Here is a 22,919-nt window from a genome sequence, read left to right as displayed (position 1 = left end):
ATTATTCGATACGAACAAAAGAACGATCATGTAAAATAAACAACGAACTAAGATCTAACACACTGAAGTTATTAACAACTCAAGATATTGATACCATCATGGCAAAAGCCAGTAAAAAAGAAAGATCTGAACTAAAATATGTTCATATCGGAGGAATTGAAATAATTGTATCAGCTCACTATCGAGAAGGAATAGATACACCAATTGAAATCACAGTTCGTGACAAAAGGATACGTAATCTTGAGGATTCAATCCTTGGAAAAATTATAGGAAACTTATGTTACAAAAAATTGAAATTTTGTATTTATCCACAATAGATTATTGTTTTTATAGAAATAATCTTTTGTTAACATGAAATCATCCGATCAATATAAACTATGTTGTCGGTTTAGCAATGAGTAATAATTCTCAAACAGGAATAATTTCAACAAAACCAACCATTTCTGTTGAAAGAATGTTTGAAAATATTACAAGAATTGAACATCCCCGAAGGGCATTTATTGAAAAAATAGATTTATGTAAAAAAAAATGGAGTTCAGATGACCTCCAAATAACGAAACATTCTTTTCCAAGAAGATCGTTATCATTAGCTAGAAATGATGAAGATATTCTTGAAATGATTGGAACTATGAATCAAAATATCCTTAAAATTAAACAAGTCATTGTTACTGAATCAACCTCGTAATGACATCCTTAACAAAATTAGGAAAAAATATAGGAGAATTAGAGAGTAAAATTGAAAATATCAATTTAACAATACAAGAATTAGAAAGAAATTTCAAAAAATATATTGATTTAGCTACGACCAGATTAATAATAGAACAAGAAATACATAGTAATGAAATATTAAGCTATCTTAAGGAAGTTCTTCCAATAGATAAAGGAAAAAGAAAACTGAAGAAGAACCATCATTCAAAATTGAATCATGGTATAGAAATCCCCTTATTTATGAAAACACTAAGTATGGATATTTTTAGTGAAACAGATCAATCTGATTATGAACAAATAGGAATAAATACAAAAGAACTGTATCATTCTCATCAAGAAACAGAACAATATAGAGATATGGATATCTCAGAACCAGAATCAGAAGATGATTCTAGACCACGATTAACTCTACGAATGAATGTAGGTAGTGGTAGTGGCACCAAAAATGAAGGATACGAATATAATAAAGACCAATATTCTGGAACATATAAAGATGTTAGAGATATTCTTAGAGAATCAAAAACTTCAAGATTTGTAAAACAAAACATTCTAGATTTAGGATGTTCTACTACCAAGGAAAGAAAATCAAAGATAGATCATTGGGCAAATGAACTATCAGTAGAAATCCAATTAACACCACTATTAGATAAAAGTGAGAACATCCAAGTATTAACTCATGGAATGATAAAAATGACATTGGTAGGAGCAGTAAGAACTTGGGCTGAAAACCTGGTAATTACTAATCTACCACAAAGAATGACAGGACATCGATATTTCGAACTATTTGTTGGTGCCTTGTACCAAGAATTTTTAGGAGTTTCTAATAATGACGCTAATTTAGTAGCCAAAAACATAGAACAAAATAGAGCAATTTTTATTCTGGATAATATAAAATTATGCAATTTATGTTATCTAGAAGAATTTATATGTGATTATGAAACAAACTATTATCAGTTAATAGATGCTGATAAAAAAGAACATTATAAATTAAGTATGTTTAATAAAATACCTAATATACCAATAAATAGTAAAGATGATTTCGTAACTAGCGCTTATGCCAAAACACTAGGAAGAGATATTAAATTTATTAAAAATATTATAACAAAGAAATGTCATGAAATAACATTAAATAAAAGAATATCCAAATCATACAAACAAAACAATAAACTTTGTTGTGACAAAATGGAATTCACGGTAAAAGAATACGGTTGTAAAACAAACATGTCACACAAACATTTAAAACGACAGGAACGAAATAAATTTAATAAACCTTATAAATCTTTTAATATGAAATTTATTTCCTATAAGAAAAAGAAATTTAAAAGGAATTTCTTCCAAAAATCTTATAAAAGAAAATTTTATAAAAAGATTGATAATAAAAAATCACCTTGCCCAAAAGGTAAAGAAAAAAATTGCACATGTTGGTTGTGCAATGAAGAAGGTCATTATTCAAATGAGTGTCCAAAACGAAACGAAAAAAAACACAAAGTTAAACTTTTAGAAGAATTATACACTCTTTGATTTTATCCAGTAGAAACAGTTGAATTTTCATCAGATGATGAAAATATTTATTACCTTGATGAATCAAGTGAATCAGATTTCGAATCCGACTCTACATTTGATAATTTCGAAAATAATAATGCTTCCGGATAAGACAAGGACATTTTTGGAAAATAAAAGTTTAGGTACAAAACTCAAACTTTTGTTTGGCTTGGGTATCTATTTCCAAGTTGCCCATTTAAATACTACGTAATTAAACGTAGTGCGCATGATAGTTCACACGTGGCAGCTGTTTTGGCCTATGGTAAGTTGGTAACTAGCTAAACTTAACACTATTTTCCGTAATATATATATTTAAAAAATTAACGACAAATTAATCAAAGTGATTTAAATAATAGAAGTCGGTGTGTTTTTGGTGTATTTAAGGTAGGTGTGCAGGGCACGTTGATCTTGATTTGACGCTACGAACAATGGATAAGTCGACAATTGTAGAGCACTATACTCCAAGTACTGTATACATCAATCACACGAAGATGAATTATATATATTACTCTATATAATATATACATATGTTCGAAGAATTATGGAAAGAACTTTACCAAATGTCAAGTTTGCATGCATAATTCGAGGATTATAATTTACGACTCCAAAAGTCTGTGTGTGTGTGTGTTGTACGTGTTGCATGTTAATGGTTTCAACATAAAATCAATAACATTTGCAAGCAAATTTTGTTCCTCGTAGCTACACGTGGAATGGAAAATTAGTCTACATTCGAAGATAGATATATGTTGTGTGGTGAAGAGCTAGTAGGATTGTTAAAGTGTGTGTATGAGTCGAGGTGTAAAATGAGTCGGATGGATGATCGATTCGGTAGTTTTATATATGTATATCATTTTATATATCATGTATTGTGTATTGTACTAGTTGTTATCCAAAATGCTACACGATCGAAAATGTGAATATAACAAAAACAGTACAACAATAGTAAACACTGCGTAAAGTATAGTGCAGTAATAAACGAGTAAATTGTAAAGTGAACGATAAATCAAATTGACGCATGTACAGAGTACAATGTCCTTAAAACATATTCGTCATCTCCGGTATGTGCTGCGAGGATTAAACAGACGACTGTTTCCCAAGATACAACGGCAAAACCTTGTAAATAAATACCTAGCACAAAGGTACTACACTGGCGAACCGAGAATATACTTTATCACGAAGCAAGCAGAAGCAGGGGCTAGAACTAGAGAGCATAATAGAGAAAGGAATTCGAATTGGTGTGTTTGAAGGACCAGAGAATGCCTCTATTTATAATCACTCGAGTTCCATATAAACAGTCACAAGCTGCCATTTTTGTCTGACATTCGACGCACACAGGTCGCGCTCGTACACTTGCACACAATTCAAGTCTTTTTAAGTACAAATCAGGCCCTTGATTTGCAACTCTGCGCAGGGGCGCGACTCTCGCGAGAGAGAGCCTCTAGTAAAACAATTTTGAAAACTATTTTTTAAAGAACAGTGGAATTTTGTTTTATGTTTTTAGAATTGAAAACACTTTTAGAAATTAAAATATAATACTTTCTATTTGTAAAAATATTTTTATAGAGTACTTTCAAATACGTATTTATTCTTAAAACAATTTTGAAAATATTTTATAAAAAAAATTTAAACAAAAACTTTTATGAAAACATTTTATGAGTATTTAATTTGTAAAAATAGAGTGATAATATTCTGAGTCCTTTGTTGCAAATATTGTCACGTTCTTTTTGCATAGTTGAAACCCATGCTTTGATAGAGGAAATTTCATTGATTTGCCCATGGGCTTCTACAAGATCCCCACACACATTCACCGTTTTGAATAACTTGGGCCGACCCAAATCCAATCTAAGTTTACAATTTAGAATTAATTTGTTTGTATTTGTATACTTTAGAATTTAATAATAATAATACGCTAAGGGCAAGTTTGAAGTTACGTATTAATAATTTATGTATTAATAATCTTATTTAATCTCATGTTTTTTTGCTATATTATTTATTCATCTTTCAATTACTTATGTCACATCAATCAAATAATTAATTATTTATCTTACATCAATCAAACAATTAAATTTAAATTACTATATTATCATTTAAATAATATTATTTATATTATTATTAATTATTAAAAGGATAAAATGGTAATTTTTTATTCTTATATAAAATATAATCAATCAAATCAAACAAACCATAATCTATCAATCAAATCAAATCTTATATTAACTATCTTTTTTATTTATTTTTTATTACAATATATTACTTATCTATCTATTATTTATCTTATCATCCACTCCAAACGGACCCTAAGATTCAAAAAAAAAAAAAAAAAAAGCCCCTAAGATCAACTTCTCCATGATATTTGGGTACCTAAACAATATTGGATACCAAATTTTGCCATAAACCCATCATTTGAAGAGACATTCTAATGTCATAGTCTAAATTAAATAAAAATAAAATTATTGATAGAGATATATTTCAAATATATAACTATTTTTTTTTATATTTGTTTGAAGTAATATTGTAAAAAAAAATTGATACTAAAAAGTATGATTTTACTTGAATTTGGATCTCAAATGATTCTCAAGAGTTGGAAAAATTAATTGGTTATTAGGACTTAGGTAGTGTTTGAAAATACCTTGAAAAAAAGTGATTGTCAGCTTTTCTTTAAAAAAAATTTCAAACACTATCTAGGAGAAGATATATCATTCGTCATACAAACCGGGCCAAACTACACAGGGAGTGATGCCTCTAAAATTCACGTTTTAAAGTTCTAAACCAAACCATGGGAGTGACCTTGAAGTAGATAGGATGTATATTCAACAAATATTTCCCTGCAAAAATGGGATTTTCACATGACTATGCCAATTTGGAAATAGAAATTGGACTATATCATAATCATAAATATTCAAATCCACTTCCCAAACAAAAGAAAAATTTATCTATCTTGTTTCCATTGTTCTCATTTCCTCAAGGATGAAATCCCAGTCTATCATATGATCTTCATCGACCTTCATTTGAGCTGTGACACAATGTAATACAGATAGTATCTTATCAGACATCGGATGAGACGTATCCTCGACTATAAACTTGTGGATTCTGCCTCCTTCTTCGATGAAGCTATGTCCTGCTGCTTTCGTCACATTGTATCCCTTCATCAACCTCCTAAGCTTCGTAACTCCATCCCATTTCCCTCCTTTTGCATATATATTGGAAAGAATCACATAGTTACCTGGATTCCACGGCTCCAACTTAAAGAGCGACTCAGCTGCTTTCTCCGCGAACTCTACATTGCCGTGGAAGCTACAAGCCCCCAGCAAAGTTCCCCATACAACAGAATCGGGCATCATGGGCATAGCTTTTATAAGATTATAAGCCTCTTGCAGTAATCCTGCTCGACCTAGAAGATCAACCATGCACCCATAGTGTTCTAGCTTTGGAGGGATAAAAAATACTTTCTCCATGGAATTGAAGAGCTCCCGGCCTTTAGCGATCATGCCACCATGAGTGCATGCAAGAATTGCACCCACAAATGTGACATCATCTGGGCTCATGCCGTTTCTCTGCATTCCCATTGACAATATATATAGATTAAAATCGCTTTGTATCAGTCAGTGCTAAAAAACATGTTAATGTGAGTAGTGTACTTAAAAAAATTTACCAGCAATTGGTCAAATAGCTCGAGAGCTTCACCACATCTTCCATGAACTGCTAAACCCATGATCATAGTATTCCAAGAACACAAATTTCTATGTCCTCCAATGCTTTCAAACACTTGCATTGCTTTCTCAATTGCACCGCACCGTGCATACAGTTCAAGCACCGCATTGCTGACAAACAGATTTTTTATATGACCATTGGCTCGAGCATAAGCTTCAATCCTTTGTCCAACCTCCAACGCACCAAGATTCGCACATGCTGGAAGAACACTGGCTATCGTCACTTCATTAGGCCTCACCCTTCCCTCCCTCTCCATTTCCATGTACATTTCCAAAGCCTCCCTATACTTACCATTTTGCGAATACCCAGAAATCAATGCAGTCCAAGATATAACATTTCTTGATGGCGTAGCCAAGAATAAACTCAAGGCTTCATCCAAACACCCACTTTTCGCATAACCCGCAATTAAGGCATTCCAGGTGGGGATATCTTTAGCACTCATCCCATCAAACTGTATTCTCGCCAGACGCAGCGAGCCCATTTTAGCATACATGTCAACCAAAGCAGTTGAGGCATATACATCATGATCAAGGCCAAACTTGACAAAATGAGCGTGCAGCATTTGGCCTTGCAAAAGATTTGAAAGGCTTGCGCATGCGGCAAAGAGGTAAGTGAATGAGTGCGGATTCGGGTAGAAGCAGTGCCGAAGGATTCTTGGATAGAGAAGCAAGCATTGGAAATATAGCCCATGAGAATGATAAGCTTGAATGAGTTTATTGTAGAGGAACAGAGGTGGATTAGGCGTTTGGTCGAGCAGCTTGTGAGCATAGTCTATGTCCGGGATTTCCAAAAGCTTGGTGATCATGTATTTAGTGAAGTCTGCGCCGTTTCTCAGCGTGTTGGCGTGAATCTGTTTCAGCTGGTTCATGCGAGAAATGAGACCTGCTGGGATTCTTGAAACCGAGAAAGATGAGAGAAAAAAATGTGCAGGATTTTTGCTACCAAACAAGATCAATATACGCCATGCTTAAGAACATTTGAAATTTTTTAAAATTCATTTGAGTCTTCGTGAATCGATATGAGTTCGAATCAAATGTTTACAACCTTAAAAGGAAGCATTTTTTCTTAGTACATACGAACAAAAATGAAGAACTTTATATTTTGAAACATAAGTTCTTTCCCCACATCTTCGGATTAATTATTATATATTATTATTATTTTAATTATTATTATTATTACATATATATGTGGATAATTAATCCAAAATTTAATTAATTATTTAGGATGGTTCGTCGCCAGGGTTTTGTAAACAAATTACAAGAAGATAATGAACTAGGTAAGTAATTGGGATTTGTTCATGTAACCATATCAAATCAAATATTAATTAATCGATTTTTTGTATGCAAACAATAATCTCTGCAAGGTGAGATCTTTTGTAAAATATATACATACATACACAAACAAAGCCAAGTAGAAGAATACAAATCATCAGAATTTCGAATCTCGATTTTTCCATACAAAATAAGAAAAAGAATTAATATTATTACAAAACAACAAAATAACCTACAAACGGCCATAAGAGAATTGGATCGATCTCAGATCACGGTGGAGACGGGGGCGGGCGTAGGGGTATTATCGGCGGGGCGGTGGTGGGAGGAGGCGTCGGTGGTGGCGAAAGAAGGGTATTTGGTGAGCATAAGCGGCCGATCATTGGCCTCTTCGTCTACGTCGTCGGTAGAGAGGTTGATGCATGAGCAGCGTTCCAATGAAGTGAAGAAGGCCGCGGCGACGCTGGTCCCCACCCAGCTCGCCATGCGGTCCAGCTTCTCGCACTTGAACCCGCAGCCACTATCGTTCGAAGACATTACGTTCTTTTTTGTTTTCTTGTGAATCGATTTTATTTAGGAGAGTGGCTGATATAGAATCAAGGAGATCAAAGAGTATTCTTTTGAGATTTTTTGTTAGAATGAAATTGCGGATGTGTTTCTTGGGCTCTCTAAAAAGTTTGTGGTAAAATGTGTTTTGGTGTGGTGTTGTTTCTTTCGTTCATTGGAGTGTAACAAACAAGCCTCTTCAAAGGCGGAGAAGACTAGAATGGCGTGTAGGAATTAATCTCTACGTCACATGAGATTAATGCATTCCATACGGTCAAGTTCAACCTATTATTACGTGTTTCTTCCGGCACTGATTCACGTTCATAAAATATTGATTGATTTTTTCTTTCCAGTTTTTTTTTAAAAAAAAAATAAAAATAGTGTCATATGTTGTTATATTGATTTTTATTCTTATATTATGAATGCTTTGGTGTCTTAAGGTATACAAGAACTATTTTTTATTTATACTAGCTAACGAAGCACACATGCTACGTGTGTAACATAATATATGAATATTTTATTAGACATGTGAGTACATATAATTTTATTTGAAAATATTTTGTGTTGTTAGGCCATCTCCAACGCTGCACAGCTTTTGACCTCCAATGGGGGGCGCTATTTTCTGCGCCAAAATAGTGCCCCCCACATTTTGCACCAAATTTGGCTCAATATTTTTTTAAAAAAAAAAATTTAATCCTTTTTTTATTTGTTTTTATAATTATAAATAATAATTAAATATTTAATTTATTATTTTAATAATTATATATTCGAAAAAAAACTATTTTTATTATTTAATCAATAAATATTTATTTTAAATAATAAATAATATTTATCAATTTTAATAATTTTCATATATTAATTTGTATTATCTATAAATTAAGTTATATAATAATAATTAAATCAAAAACTTAAAATTTATTATTTATATGTATTAAAAATAAAATAATTTTTTAATTAATAAAAATATTAATTAGATAATTTGCAAAAATAATTATTAAAGATAAATTTTTTTATAAAAACAGTATTAATTATATATTTTATGTTGAATAAAAGTAATTAATATATGTGAAATAAAAGGTATATTTCGAGAATATTTTTTTTGGTGTAAGATTTGGTATAAATGGGTTGGAGATGGATGTTATATTTAGTGCAAAAATTACACTATTTTAATGCAAAACTTGCACCAAAATGGTGTTTGTGGTTGGAGATGGCTTTACGGTATTCTAATTTTAATATTATGATTTAAATAATACTTAATAATTAAAATTTATTGAACATGAACACTAAATTAAGAGGATATTTATGCAATAATATGTAACAAAATGATGGATGAGAGATTGAGAAACGTGGGAGGAAATGGAGAGTGGGGAAGTTTTTCATGTGAAATTATCATTTTGCACTTTCTGAGAAAAGGAAACCAAGGATATATTAGTCCACCCACATTAATGACCAAAACCAGTTTTCTATGGAATTCACCTATTATTAAATAGTAATATATATATATATATGTATATATCTATATATATGTATAAATTTTCAGTTTTTCAACTCGTTCCCGACAACTAAAACTCGATATCGTGTTTTAGTGATACGAAAAATAAAATAAAAAAACTAAAACCCGGTATCGGGTTTTAGTGATCGAAAACGAGGTGGGTAGCAATGGTTGGGCAGGTGAAAATTACTCTATATATTTATTTATTTATTTAGACACATATGAGGTTTATTATTTTTAAGAATTATTTGATGTACCTTGTGTATAATAATGAACAATAACTTTTTGATTCAACCTTGTCATAGTTTCGTAACGCTAGTATCTTATTATACAGTTACCATATATCCTTTCAGAATCGAGAGATTTTTTTTTCTCTCGATTCCATATCCGATATATTTCGAGACACAAATATTCCAGAATATTAGGGATCTCGTCAGCTAAACAGAGGATATCCCGATAATTTGTTCAAAAATCCCAAAAAAAAAAATTTATTTGTTTTTCTAAAAAATACTAATTAGTGACTTGTAATTCTAAAGAAAAAGAAATCTCAACTTAAAATATATAATATTAAAATATTTCGGATAATGTTTCAAGGTTTTGTTAATAAAAAAACATCATACCGTGCATAAAATAATTATTAATAAAATGTTTGAGATACAAGTATTAGATAATATTTGCTAAATACATGAGAAAATAACATCTCTTATTCTACAATCTAAATATTTGTTCTAATTAAATAATTATAAATATAAATTAATTTTAAAAAAACACAAAAATAAAATGTCATTTCGTACTTTTTTTTTCAGAACAGGATTCGAAAAGTGTTGAGATGTGAGAGAAATTTTTTATTTTTTTTAAGGAAAAACTTGTAAATTTATTGAATATAATCATCTGTTACAAGTCTAACCAACTACGATAGAAACTCGTCATTCATCCAAATAAAAAATGAGTGAGAGGAAGAATCAAAACAAGCCAAATGATGCGCTACAAAATAAGCCGACCAGAAACATGAATGAAATCCGAGATAGCAAGTTCTTGTAACAATTTTTTGATCTCAGTTAAAGTATCATTTTTATATATGTATGTTTCACCCTCATAGCACCAAGCGCATCTAGTGTAGTGGTATCATAGTACCCTCCCACGGTACTGACCGGGGTTCGATTCCCCGGATGCGCAACTCAAAAAACATTTTCTGCTCTTAATATTTTTTAATCGTTTGATATAATATTGCTTACATGCTTTGAAAACTTACGAGCGCATAAAAATACAGATCATCAACTAGTTAGAAATTAGAAATAAAAATTATATTTCTTCCCATTGGAAAGAAAACAACTAATAGAAAATGTGGAAAAGCAAGAGACGGCGATCTCCTTCAAAGGAAGTAATATTTTCCTCTATTTTTTTGCACTGCTCCATGGTATAACTTTCTTCAAGCTCTTGTATATGGATGCCTGAAATTCATTATGTAGAGAAACATACCAATTAGCTCATCTCTCAATGTTGTGCAATCATTTGCAAGAATATATGTATACAAACAAAGTTTGTTCAAAAAATAAAAACAATGGATCTGAGTCACCATTAATCTACTAGACAAGTCTCATATGCGTTTTTTGTGGTTTCATCAAATCATCCCAAATATAAGATGTGGCAAAGTTAGCTTAATTTTTAAAAAGAAAACCTGCATTAAAAATAAAATTGTGACTGGTAGGTGGAATTAGAATCCTGTTGCGACCTCAATTCAAGGTCGTAAAAATCGTGAAATGAGTCACAATATGAAAGCCAAATTTCTAGTTTTTCAAGCTTAAGCGTGATTTTTTTTTTAATTTTTATTATAATTTTAATTATTTTAAAATAAACATTAAATATAAATATAAATTAATCAATAAATATTAGATTTAACGGATACTTAAAGTTCTAAACTATAAAATTTACATATTTATCCATATCCCGTTCTAAAAAAACCATCATTTAATCGGATGTATTAAAGTTTAAGTGAGATTATAAGTACAACATTTATGTTTAGGAAAATGAACAAAATCAAGCGTGAAATATTTACCCATAGACGAGTAGATTTTCCATTTCTGCTGGTATTTGCTTCGATTTTCACCTTCTTGGTGTCGTCGGAGGGTGAAATTTGACCGCCCATCGTCCATCTCAAGCTTCCCCCAAACAACCCCGCCGCCTTTCGCCTCGTGATACATCTGTCGCCGATAAGTGCGGAATCATCCGCAGGACTACTGCTGCTGCCGCCGCTGTAACTGTCGAACGAATCCTTAAAATACCTCAAGGAAGAGAACTTGGGTCGGCCCACGTTGTAAGGCCCGTCGAGTACGGCGGTGGGGGAGGGCGTTTTGGAAGCTTTGCAGGGCGGAAGCTCCAAGCACTTGAGTGCTTGGTGTAGAGCGGTGCAGGGTCGGGGTTTACCGGGCTGCTCCTCCCATCTGAATGGCACCGAAGCTAATGTCTGCAGCGGCGGGGTTTCCGAACCTGAAAAATCAAGCATTGAATCGATCGGATAACGAATTATTAATGTGAATGGCATATATATCTTTCGTGAGATTTCGTCGATTGCCTGAGTGGCGGGGAGAGTGGGCGGTTACGGGTGGCGCGTGTATGTTCAACAATGGAAGGTTGGGGGGAGTGAGAATCAGCATACTCGGCGCAGATTGCTGGCTTTCGTCCCCTCCCATGCTTCTGGTTCTGTCTCTCTCTCTGTGTTTTCAGAGTATTGTTGTGTATGTATATGTGTGTAAATGTTTCGTTTGGAGACAACTATATAATTTTTACGTGCACAACTATATCATTCTATAAAAATCTATTGAAGACATGAGCAAGTTGTCTCAAATATATTGGGGTCGTTGGATCGGACATAAATATTCGTCATATTCGAATAATTTGTAATGAATTGAATGTTTCTTTATAGAATGTTTGAAAAAATTGTCTTCTCGTAAATGATTAAATATTGGTTTATGAAGAAGTAGGGAAACAAAAATAGTAGACGATAGTATTTGAAAACAAAAATGAAAATCTAGAAATCGGGAGTGATACATTATATAATCAAACTTTGGATTTCAAATAAATTAAACAAAATCTAACATAATTTGAGTTTAAAGAATACAGGAAACTGATGTTTTTTTTTTAATATGCTATAATAATCACTTCTACCTAAAGGTTATACCACTATTTTGTGTTGGTTTAAAAAAAATAAAGAAAAGAAAAGAAAAGAAAAGAAAAGAAGAATGTTAATCATTGAAATTGGATATCGTTAGATAGCCATATGGATATGGATGTGGATACGGTGATGGCGCATTTATCTGTTTTGCCGTTTTCTACTACAATATATTGTGTATACACATTGGATTCTAATTCTATGTTTTATTATAAAATAAAATGATTCTCAAAATCCTCCAACCTTGCACACATTTTCCATTACTAAAGAAAATTGAAAATTTCAAAATTTTGAAATGACACAAATACTAAAGAATACCAGCTTTTCTATATTCCTGAATCTGAAATCAAAATATACCTGTGATTCATTTCAAATTAAAGGAAGGGGAAAATTTTTTACAAAGTCTAGTAGATAGCTACACCACATGCATGCAACTTTACTAGGCTTTTTTTGAAACTCTCATTTTCATATTATCACCCTTTTTCTGATTCTTGTATGATCATTTCTGGTATTTTGAAGAAATCTTCGATTTTAAATTGAAAGAACGTAAATTCAAAAATGGAATCTTCAGCCTGGCCTCTTTTTCGTCAATTAAAATTAAACAATAAAAAAAGTATATATACATTGTTGGATTCCCCAAAATTTTTGACAGTATATCAACATGGAAATAACAAAAGGCTCACTAAATAAACACATTCACTAAATGGATTAGAGCAAAGAGTCCACACAACAATCCGAAGACTTGATTAGACTACTGTGATTTGGCCATTTTTCATATTCTCAAATCACTACCAATCCCAACACACTACCTAACAATTTCACAAACTTAATATTTACAATTTCAGAGACTGAGCTTTCATATCAGGCTTTCCCACAAATCTACTAACCTTCCACTTCCAAAACACCTAATTCACTTCAAATTTATTTAAGCTACCTCTATAGAGCAAGCTCAAAAAAACCGAGCACCGGCCCCTCTCCTCCACGTTAGTAGGTACCCTGAACCAAAGGGAAACTTGAAGAAGAGAAAAATAAACAAGAGAATGTACACATTTCATGCTTCAGATTTTACTTCATTTTCTATGCTTCCGATCATGCCTTCATCACCATCTCGGGATAGCAAGGGAAACTTGCTATTGTTGCTCATCTTCTTTACTTCCTCACTAGAGTAGATGCATATCTTTTTAGCAATTTTAAGAAATTCCCTGCGAAAAACCATTAAAAAAAGAGGAGGATGAGATAAAGTGATGCTATGGTTTATCTAACGTAACCCATTATCAAATATGGAAACATTCCAGACTACTTACAGCCATGGATCATCGCCCACGAGCATCATGTCCCCTTCAATATCGGTGTAAACAACTTCCCATCTGCTTCTATGACGAAGCTCTCCCTTAATCTCAAACATATTCTCGAGCGCAGTGAGAAGGTCATCATAGCCTTCAAAAGCACTCAAATCAATGCCGCGTCCAACAGGAATCCCTTGCATTTGGACCTTGCACAAGTAAAGACCCCTTAAATTTAAGCCATCGACATATGCCAGCAGAAGTTAGTTACATTTTTTAACAGAAATTCATTATTTTTTTTTTACCGAGTATAACAAAATTATAGTTTAAACCACCACATGAGCTTGAGTACTCACAGAAAACATTATTTCTATGAGATTAAGATGAACCTACCTTAATTCGAGTTCTTGAAGATGAAAAATAACTCTGCTTGCCCTGACTATCATTGACAGAAACCTCTGATTCGACATGCTTTTTTTCTTTTGATAAATTCTTTTCGGCATTTTCCACCCCATCAGCTTCAAGTCTTTTCTTGGGAGTGCCTGTACAAGTTAAAGAGACTTCGTTTCCAGGTGGAAGCATTTTGTTTGAATCATTCCTTAAATCAATTCCAAATAACCGGCAGACTGAAGCAGTTTCAATCTTCTTTATATCTTCAACTTGGCTGAGGCAATTACTATCCCTCAATGAGATAGGGGATTGATAACCAGGATGAACAGATTGTGCAGATATATTTTCGATAGATTCTTGAAAATGGTTTATAGAAACATTTGGTGACACTAATGGCCATGCTACTCCAGCATCTTTCGGCTTTGGAGGCCAAAATCTTTGGCTTTTGTTGATTTGGGCATCACTAGTACTAGTCAACAGGCTCGATGACTCGAGGGATTTTATTGGTTTTGGGTATCGGAGAGGAGAAGCACCAAGGGTGATCATATTTTCTACATTAAACATCAGTGTAACAAATCATTACATGAAACACATTCTATTGATGTGGCGTGGGGGGAAAAAATGAGAACAGCCATGTTGTGTACCAGAAAGAGGGAGATTGAGGGGTCGAGGTCTTTTGATCTTCATAGCTGGTTGTGACATGTCTACTGAAGCAGAGGGTACAAAAGGCTCAATTTCCCATGGTGAGACTCTCTCCGGCCGCTGTAAGGTTGCTGGTTCATCCCATTGGATCTAATTGGAGCAGGAACCATTATTTAGACATGAAAATATTAATTTTTGATACATTTATTGAGATACAATTCAACAGCTTATACACCTTTAGGGACCGCCAATTAGAGCCTGCCCATTCCGAGGAGAAGTCTCCAACGCCAACAATGGTTCCTACAAACCTGAAAATGAATAATATTTGTAATCAGCAACTGAATTATCCAAGCTCAATGATTGAAGCATAAATAAAATGGGAACCTTCTCTCAGGAGAATCTTCCCCTTCAAATCTCATCTTGAAGCGCATCCCCAATGAAAATTTATGATGCATGGCCCCCAAGTACTTGTTTAACCCAATAATGAATTGGCATGTCCTGAACATCAGCAAAATGTTAGATATCAAGGTATATAGTTTGAATCAGATTTAATGTTACTAAGAAAACAAAGCAAACTTTGCTATCTATATATATATATATATATACTCTAAAGGCTAATGATTGTAATCTAACTAAGGTAGATGATTAGATCGAAAGTTTTAGAATTCTAAAATTGTGTTGTAGAAGTAGGTCAACATGACCGAACCACGTAAATCCGTGATGCTATATGCACTCTGTTGACTATATTTATAAATTTATACTATAAAAACTCATAACTAAAGTAGAAGAGACTAAGTTTTAACAACAATGAAAACTATGATGAAAATCCGAAGTTTTGAGAGAAAAGGAGTTGTACCTTGGCTTGTAGTACACCACAAATATGGTCTGCGTTGTGATGGCATGTGATGCGGTAGCAAGAACTCCCAGATGCATGCTTTGGCTGGAGATGACAGAAGGTGGCATGGAACTCAGTTGCCGAGCAAGACGGCGAACCCCGACACGCAGCTGTCCGTTTTCACTCCTGCGATGAATTTTTCTTGTATCAAATTTATATGCGGAAACAGAAAGTAGCATTCAAGCAGGGTGGAATTGGTGGCTACCTCAAAAAGACAAAAGAATCACCCGCAATTAATCGCTTGGAGGTAACAAATGTACTCCATCCAGTTGTGAGCAGGTGTCTTCTAGGTTGACCTACGAGTCATTCAATCACAGATTAGAAAAATACAATGAAAAGTGCTGATCCAAAGCTACATAATATGATCATTACCTCTAAATATGTGCTTGAATTTCCACTCATATCCATGAAGGTCTTTGGCTACCAGATCCTGGTTTGGGGTTGGTTGAGTCATATCCTTGAGAATAAGTCAGTAAATAAAAGATCAGATGATACAGTTAGCTTTCATTTTAACAAAATACTAAGAACATATAAAAAATAAATAAAACCAAGACAAAACAAAACAATTAAGCCAGACAGTGATATTTACACTTCCTACTCAAAAGCCCAATTATATTGACCCTTGAACGATTGCCAAATGAGCTTCTTTATATTTTCTATTCGCGGTGTAATTATACAAATGACATGTTCATCAAAACAAGTAATTTGTTTCTCTAAAGAAATAACTTACTAACTGAGGCAGGCATTCATTGGCATGCTTTCGAAGGACGGAGAAACCTCCATGAGTGCTCGTATCAGATGCCGTCAATATTTTACAAAAAGAATGAACAATCTGCTTTGGTGGATCGGGCAAGGATGGATCCGGAGTAGTGGGTTCAGTTTGCTAGTATATTAAAATTGTCAAGAAAAAGGAAGTAATTAACAAATATATATATTTTGTTTGTAACTCGTACAGAAGGCTAAAGATGAGTCAAACAAAATAGTGAACATCTCTAACACAAAGATACTGGCAAATATAACAAGATGATTGCTTACATCCAGTTCTGGGCGTAAAGTGATTTGGGCATAAACTTCATCTGTCTCCGCTTCCGCCTATCAGTTAAGTAAAAACAAAGGGAACCACCATAAAAATATTCAAGAAATGAACAAAGAGGAAAAATAAGGGAACCACAATCAAAGTTACATGAACAATACCAGTAACTGAACGTTCAAAACAAGACACAGAATCTTTGGAGGAAGATTGAACCTAGGTATTTGCAGATTCGATTCTTGGTTCGTTGATGCTTCTAACTGCAAATTTAAATTGACAGTTCAAATGAATGTAAAAGAAAAAATCGAACAATTATCAAGCTAGGATTGTGGAAAGGTTTACTTGTTCCATATGACCCTGAGGAAAGTAGAAAACTCTCTCTCCATTACAAGGAACATCTACTAAAGGTCCGGCACATGCCTTCCACAGCTCTGTATACAGATCATCTCTTCCAACATCTACCCAAGATAAAAGCCAAAACTTCATTTTCAGTCGTATAACCACAAGGATGGGACACTAAAGTTTGGCAATCAATTCTAAGGAAACAAATCTAAATTTCGAATTGAAGCCTGCATATTCCAGTAAGCAAGCAGAGGCACGCTGCAAAACTTATAAACGAATAATCAAACGACAAACTAGATCAAACCACTGTTTAATTGAAACAAAAAGCTCCAGCAGGTCCAGATGGCTAATGAATAGCGAACGAAATTTCAACCATGAAGCAGCAGCAGAACAAAAAAAAACACAAATCTTCAAAGCTATCTCTTACTGGTCAAAGCAAAAGAACACAAAAATTCTCATAAATCAAGAAAGAAAGAATCTTTATCACCTGCTCCTCTCATCCCATCAGCATGCGCCATTCAAATCTACCAAAACTCCCAGAATAGGATAATATGCCAAATAAAAAAAGCCAACCCAAAAAAAGAAAAAAAAAAAAAAGAAACACTACACTCGACACTTCAAGTAATATATATGTTGCGATGAAACCCAAGCAAGCCAGAAACAGAATAAAAGCTCGAGTCTTGAGGAAGAAATAGAGAAAGAAGAAAAGTCCCCTCACGCATTTCAACCAGCCCCACTAAAATTCCACACCGATAATCCAAAAACAGAAGAAAGGGCACCCATTATTATCCACTGTCATTCAATACGAGCAAAAAAACAAGGAGCAAGTATGTATTGTATAGGTTTGCGTAACAGCTTCGGAGGGGGTGGGTGACAAATGGTGTGTGAAAAGGGTCGAGCTTCTTCCTTTTCTCTCACTTTTCAGTTACAAAACTACTCTTTGGCTTGCCTTTTAGACTCTTCACTAACCAAAACCACTCTTTCCTTTTTCCCTCGGCATTTTCTCGGAAAAATCCTTTCTTTTTTTTTGCTTTTGTCGCTCTCCCACGCAACACTACCTGAATCCACCCTTACCAAATCCCAAAAACCACTCACTCTTTCCAAAAATAAAAGGTGAAAAACCCATCTCACTCCTCCCATCCTTACATATGGAAAAAATTCATATATCGATATATTGAAATTTTGAAATTTTTGTATAGAAAATATTCATATTCATATCGTATAGAAATCGAAAAAAAATTCGATGTACTAAAAAATGTTAATATATCGAAAAAATTTCGATAAGATATTTTAAAAAGTAGATATTTTGGTTCGGTATCTCAGCCCTACATATATATGTGAGGTTTGACTTGTGTAACAATTATAGATTCCTAAGAGCACGTGAGATAAACAAAAATCCTTATAAACATCAATTTTGTAAATCATTTTTTTTATAAATATGAATCTAATTAACACTTATCACAAATATAAATATAGAAGATTGTTTCACCAAAAACTTAATTTACACGATAATACTAGCAAGAACTTGCCACGTTTTTCTCTCTCCTAGCTCCTTTCTAAATTTTATATTGCTATTTTTTTATACCATGTTTGCTCAATCATGTTTTCTTGCCACGGTTCACAATATAGAATGATGTTTCGAGCCTCTTTATTTTATTTTATATTATAAACATTAAAAAAAATTTGACAGAGGCCGGTTGTGTTATGACACAGAATACATCACACTAACAACAAAATATGGAGTATAAGTTTTGACAATTTTTTTTTTAGAAGTTATATGTTTTGACTGTATGTTAGCCACAAACTGGTAAATTTTCATTATCTTATACTCTAATTTGTGAGTTTATAATCTATAAAATTTTATTTAAAGAGTAAGTCGTTAAAAATTTTAGATAAAACAATATAATGGAGTTTAAAGCTGTTAGATATGTTATAGAACACATACATGACAATGTTGTTTGCTGATATATTTTTTATATATAAAAATTATTTTTACGACGTTGCTATAAATATTAAAATTATTTTATCATTTTAAAAAGTTTAATGAGTCTTTTTAGTCGATCAAAAGGTCTTAAAATTTTATTTTAGTTTTTGTTTTCTTCTGAGATTTTTTTTTAAAAAAAAAATTAGACTTTTTGTTATATAATATAATTTCAGCTAAAGAAACCAGTTCTAGATGTGTCCTAAAATTATAAACTACCGTTATTTTGTTTATTATTATTTTTTTTGAATACCATTATTTTGTTTTCAAGTGAACGTTTTCATAACTTGATGTGTATTTATTGTATATATATGTAGCCTCTTTTTTCTTCTTTTCTTTTTTCTTTTTCTTTTATTTCCCTCCCCTTTTGACAGTTACATTTTCATTTACCCTTTTGTTGTTGAGATGTTGAATTTCCATATTTTGTTGAAACTTTGAGTGCTTGGAAATTTGGCGATTCCCAATTGAAATTGCCCTTTTGAACCAAAAAATGCTGGGTTCAAACTTTGCAAGTTGACTTTGAATTGTAGCACTAGTGACCGCTTGATACGTTCAGATTTGGGAGAGCAATGGAGCTTGTATTTGACCCATTTTTATATACATTATTAATTAAAATTAAACTCCTCAGAGTAATTATATCTTTCTCAATATTTTCTACGATGCATATATATGTGTGTGTTACGTTTGTTAGTAAATATTTAAAACAAAAAGCACTATAGTAATTAACTTCTAAGTGATTTGATAAATCATTAATTAAAATCACAAACATAATCAATCTGTTAATGTCATGAGCCGTTTGTTAGTAAATATTTAAAACAGAAAGCACTATAGTAATTAACTTCTAAGTGATTTGATAAATCATTAATTAAAATCACAAACATAATCAATCTCTTAATGTCATGAGCCTATGGATGGAACATTTTTTTGTTTTCCTAAAATAAGTACTCTTATGTTTCTACTCTTCGATGTGTGAGATTGCTCCCCGGCTAAGCCCTTGGATCAGCCTCACATGTTTTCATGTGATCCCTCCGATCTAAAGGCTATGTTTCATTTGGAGTTCTTCTTCAAATGTAGCATATTCTCGTCCCTTTTGATTATGTTTGTCAAAAAATAAAGATTGATAGTTATTTTTATAATTAGAATTCATTATAAAAAAATCCAAAAAATTTGTCATCCAATAAAAAATTTTAAAATTTCTTTCTATTATGTAAAAAAATATTCCTTTACATTATTTAGGGCTGTAAAATATTAAATTACTTTTTCTTATTTTACAGACATAACGATTGTTTGACTGTTCTGTTACTATCTTATTGTTGGTCGCGTGAACCATAACAAATCATCCATCACTTTCAAAAGTTGGGTGTGAAATCAAAGGGACCCATGCGCTACATGGCTATCCAAATACTACCACGTGTTTTTAAATGACCTGTTACCACTTTAATGGGGCATGAGAAAAATTTTATGATTCAGCTATGTAAAATTTCGAGATTATTGAAAATATTTTATTGTTATTAAATTTACGTGTTTTTAGATATTGGGCACACATATCTATGATGAAAATTGTATAACATAAGGATGATAACTGAATAATGTAGAACTCTAATCGGTGTCCATTTATATATATATATATATATATATTGTATAACATAAGGATGATAACTGAATAATGTAGAACTCTAATCGGTGTCCATTTATATATATATTGTATAACATAAGGATGATAACTGAATAATGTAGAACTCTAATCGGTGTCCATTTATATATATATATATATATATATATATATATATATATATATAAAAGTAGGTATCGATGAGACAGTATTGCACTCGAGAATTGAGAGTTAGATTTCAGTGTTCATTATAGTATATTCAGAGAAATATACGAAATAACTTCTTCTAACTACTTCCATGTCAACTAATTATTTGATAACCGCAAATTGTAAAGTGATCAAAAATAGTGAAACAAGTACCTGTAGTATGAGATGCACATATTCCATCTCGACCATCTTCTTGTCGGGAAGTTCGGGAAGTGCTATGATCCACCCCGACAAGAAGATGGTCAAGATGGAATATGTGCATCTCATACTACAGGTACTTGTTTCACTATTTTTGATCACTTTACAATTTGCGGTTATCAAATAATTGTTGACATGGAAGTAGTTAAAAGAAGTTATTTGGATCTGGGCCGTTCATGAGGGTTGGGCCCCATGAATAGGAGCTCGGGCCCCACATAATTATGTGGGGTCCGGGCTGTTTGGACGGTAGATGCTGCACACACCCGGTGCAGCATAGAATAAGCCGGGAAGTTCTATGCCACCCCAAGGGCACTGCCCTTGGGGTGGCGTGGCAACCCGTGATTGGTTAAAATGAGTGGGCCCCACGTGGAGCCCATTGATTTTAACCAATCATACTCTGTCACGCCACCCCAGGGCAGTGCCCTTTCGGATAGCATAGAACTTCCCCTTCTTGTCAATGGTGGAGAGGTGTTGTGCAAGCGTTCTCCCTAGTTGATTCATTTGATTTCAATTGAATGTGAAATACGTTAATCAGAGAGATATCAGTAGAATTTTCAGATATCTCGGTAAGGTCAAATATTTGATTAATCATGACCTAATTATGGTTAACCAAAAGATTGACTTTTTTCCAAACTTTGATCCAAATCGAAGTTTTTTGCTCATGCTTCAATCTCAATCGCACATAAGCAGTGGTTTTTAGAACAATGAATATCAGAACGGATTGCTTGAGTGATGAATAATATATGTGCTTGAATAATCATCCATGGTGGAAGAACTAGTAGGATGATCGGAAGTGCTTGTGCTCCGTCTTGCAGACACATTAAATTGACCGCGAGGTGAATTCGAAAAGCGATCACCGAGCAAAACAAATTACTCGGAATAGTTACACGATGTGGTAGCTCCCTGATATCGTATTGCACTCGAGAACTGAGAGTGGGATATCAATGTTCATTGTATCTGAAATGAAAAAAAAGTAAGTTTTACAATACAATATGATGTTTTTGCATAAAAATGCCACACTAACTGATGATAACTGACGTCTAAATTCTTCTATTTAGTATCAACTAAATATCTAAAAACACCATATTGTAAATTAAATTATTTCTAATAGACAGATCAACCCGATTCATAGAGTAAAAAGTTATACTTTCAGCATAAAAAATAATCATTTCCCCCATATGGATGAAGAAGGGAGAAGTAATTGGATTCTTCTGAAGAACCGAAAGTGCAGAGATATGCCGATCGATGGAAACTTGTAGTCATTTTTCTAACAAAACTGTATCTAGTAAGGGTAAAGTAGTTTTGTTTGAGGAAGGACAAGTGGTTAGTTCGTGGCTTAGTCTTTACTAACACACTATTGGACCTTTCAGGTTAATGTAGCCTCCGAACCGTACGTGGGACGAGTTTCTGCCTCATACAGCTCGGGCCGAAGACCGGGGGAAGTTTAGGAGAGATGGGGAAAGCTAGCATCCCCCGTCGGGGCGGGGATAGCTTGCTTCTTCACAAGCTTATCCCCCACAAAAAAACCTACCCTGTAGCGCTAGCGTTTCGCGTTCTTTCTATTCCATCCCATTCCGGGGTAGGCTAATAATAATCTAAGGACGACTATCTTGGGTGCACCCAATATCACACACTTAATATCTATCAAGTTGGATCACACGGATTACCAGTTATGAAAGTATTAGTTTATGCTTGAGCTCGACTGGCCAGAACCACACGTGCAAGTTTATATTAATATATCATAAATAATTTTAAAAGTATTTGCTTATTTATATCGTGTCGCCGGTGCCGTTTTTCACCAAAATTGCCACCACATTATATTATGCGGTGCGGTTTTTTTTTTTTTTTCAACTACGGTTTTGGTCAAAAAATTGAACACAGCGGTGTGATGCGGTTCGATTCG

At 33.2% G+C, this 22,919-nt stretch overlaps 3 protein-coding genes and 1 non-coding gene across 6 annotated transcripts; 1 reads left to right on the top strand and 3 right to left on the bottom strand.

Moving 5' to 3' along the window:
- Positions 1-4,985: 4,985 nt before the first annotated feature.
- On the bottom strand, positions 4,986-7,494 carry LOC140864536 (pentatricopeptide repeat-containing protein At5g08510). The gene is made up of 2 exons (XM_073268780.1): positions 5,903-7,494; positions 4,986-5,804 (listed from the first exon to the last, which is right to left on the bottom strand). Exons 1-2 carry the CDS (start codon positions 6,827-6,829, stop codon positions 5,184-5,186), a joined length of 1,548 nt encoding a protein of 515 aa, XP_073124881.1. The 5' UTR covers positions 6,830-7,494; the 3' UTR covers positions 4,986-5,183.
- Positions 7,495-10,372: 2,878 nt separating this feature from the next.
- On the top strand, positions 10,373-10,443 carry TRNAG-CCC (transfer RNA glycine (anticodon CCC)). The gene has a single exon. It is a non-coding gene; the product is annotated as a tRNA-Gly (tRNA).
- On the bottom strand, positions 10,435-12,140 carry LOC140866908 (uncharacterized). Its single transcript, XM_073271972.1, has 3 exons — positions 11,840-12,140; positions 11,324-11,754; positions 10,435-10,718 (listed from the first exon to the last, which is right to left on the bottom strand). The coding sequence occupies exons 1-3, from the start codon at positions 11,955-11,957 to the stop codon at positions 10,662-10,664; spliced, it is 606 nt and encodes a 201-aa protein (XP_073128073.1). The 5' UTR covers positions 11,958-12,140; the 3' UTR covers positions 10,435-10,661.
- Positions 12,141-13,056: 916 nt separating this feature from the next.
- Positions 13,057-18,058, bottom strand: LOC140894602 (auxin response factor 11-like). 3 transcript variants are annotated; one of them, XM_073303163.1, is made up of 15 exons: positions 17,506-18,058; positions 17,019-17,134; positions 16,841-16,936; positions 16,682-16,738; positions 16,377-16,529; positions 16,019-16,103; positions 15,852-15,942; positions 15,608-15,772; positions 15,136-15,249; positions 14,987-15,059; positions 14,754-14,901; positions 14,113-14,660; positions 13,741-13,928; positions 13,506-13,638; positions 13,057-13,432 (listed from the first exon to the last, which is right to left on the bottom strand). In XM_073303163.1, exons 1-15 carry the CDS (start codon positions 17,534-17,536, stop codon positions 13,421-13,423), a joined length of 2,010 nt encoding a protein of 669 aa, XP_073159264.1. In that variant the 5' UTR covers positions 17,537-18,058; the 3' UTR covers positions 13,057-13,420. The 3 variants fall into 3 exon arrangements, with proteins under 3 accessions (XP_073159264.1, XP_073159263.1, XP_073159265.1); XM_073303162.1 differs by having other exon boundaries at positions 13,057-13,638; XM_073303164.1 differs by having other exon boundaries at positions 13,057-13,638; positions 14,113-14,261.
- Between the last annotated feature and the right edge of the window lie 4,861 nt (positions 18,059-22,919).

The sequence above is a fragment of the Henckelia pumila genome, chromosome 4, assembly GCF_033568475.1.
Source record: "Henckelia pumila isolate YLH828 chromosome 4, ASM3356847v2, whole genome shotgun sequence".
Taxonomy (NCBI): Eukaryota; Viridiplantae; Streptophyta; class Magnoliopsida; order Lamiales; family Gesneriaceae; genus Henckelia; species Henckelia pumila.
The sequence above is the reverse complement of the archived record's forward strand: the minus strand, read 5'-3'. Positions and strand labels throughout refer to the sequence as shown.

Coding starts and splice junctions, on each gene's coding strand:
- LOC140864536 (XM_073268780.1), bottom strand. CDS start 6,829: ATGAACCAGCTGAAACAGATTCACGCCAACACGCTGAGAAACGGCGCA. Junction 5,805..5,902: donor AGCTATTTGACCAATTGCTG/GTAAATTTTTTT, acceptor ATGGGAATGCAG/AGAAACGGCATGAGCCCAGA.
- LOC140866908 (XM_073271972.1), bottom strand. CDS start 11,957: ATGGGAGGGGACGAAAGCCAGCAATCTGCGCCGAGTATGCTGATTCTC. Junction 11,755..11,839: donor CCACTCTCCCCGCCACTCAG/GCAATCGACGAA, acceptor TTGATTTTTCAG/GTTCGGAAACCCCGCCGCTG. Junction 10,719..11,323: donor GAAAATCTACTCGTCTATGG/GTAAATATTTCA, acceptor AATGAATTTCAG/GCATCCATATACAAGAGCTT.
- LOC140894602 (XM_073303162.1), bottom strand. CDS start 17,536: ATGGCGCATGCTGATGGGATGAGAGGAGCAG. Junction 16,739..16,840: donor TTTTGAACGTTCAGTTACTG/GTATTGTTCATG, acceptor CTTAACTGATAG/GCGGAAGCGGAGACAGATGA. Junction 15,060..15,135: donor GAAGATTCTCCTGAGAGAAG/GTTCCCATTTTA, acceptor ATTCATTTTCAG/GTTTGTAGGAACCATTGTTG.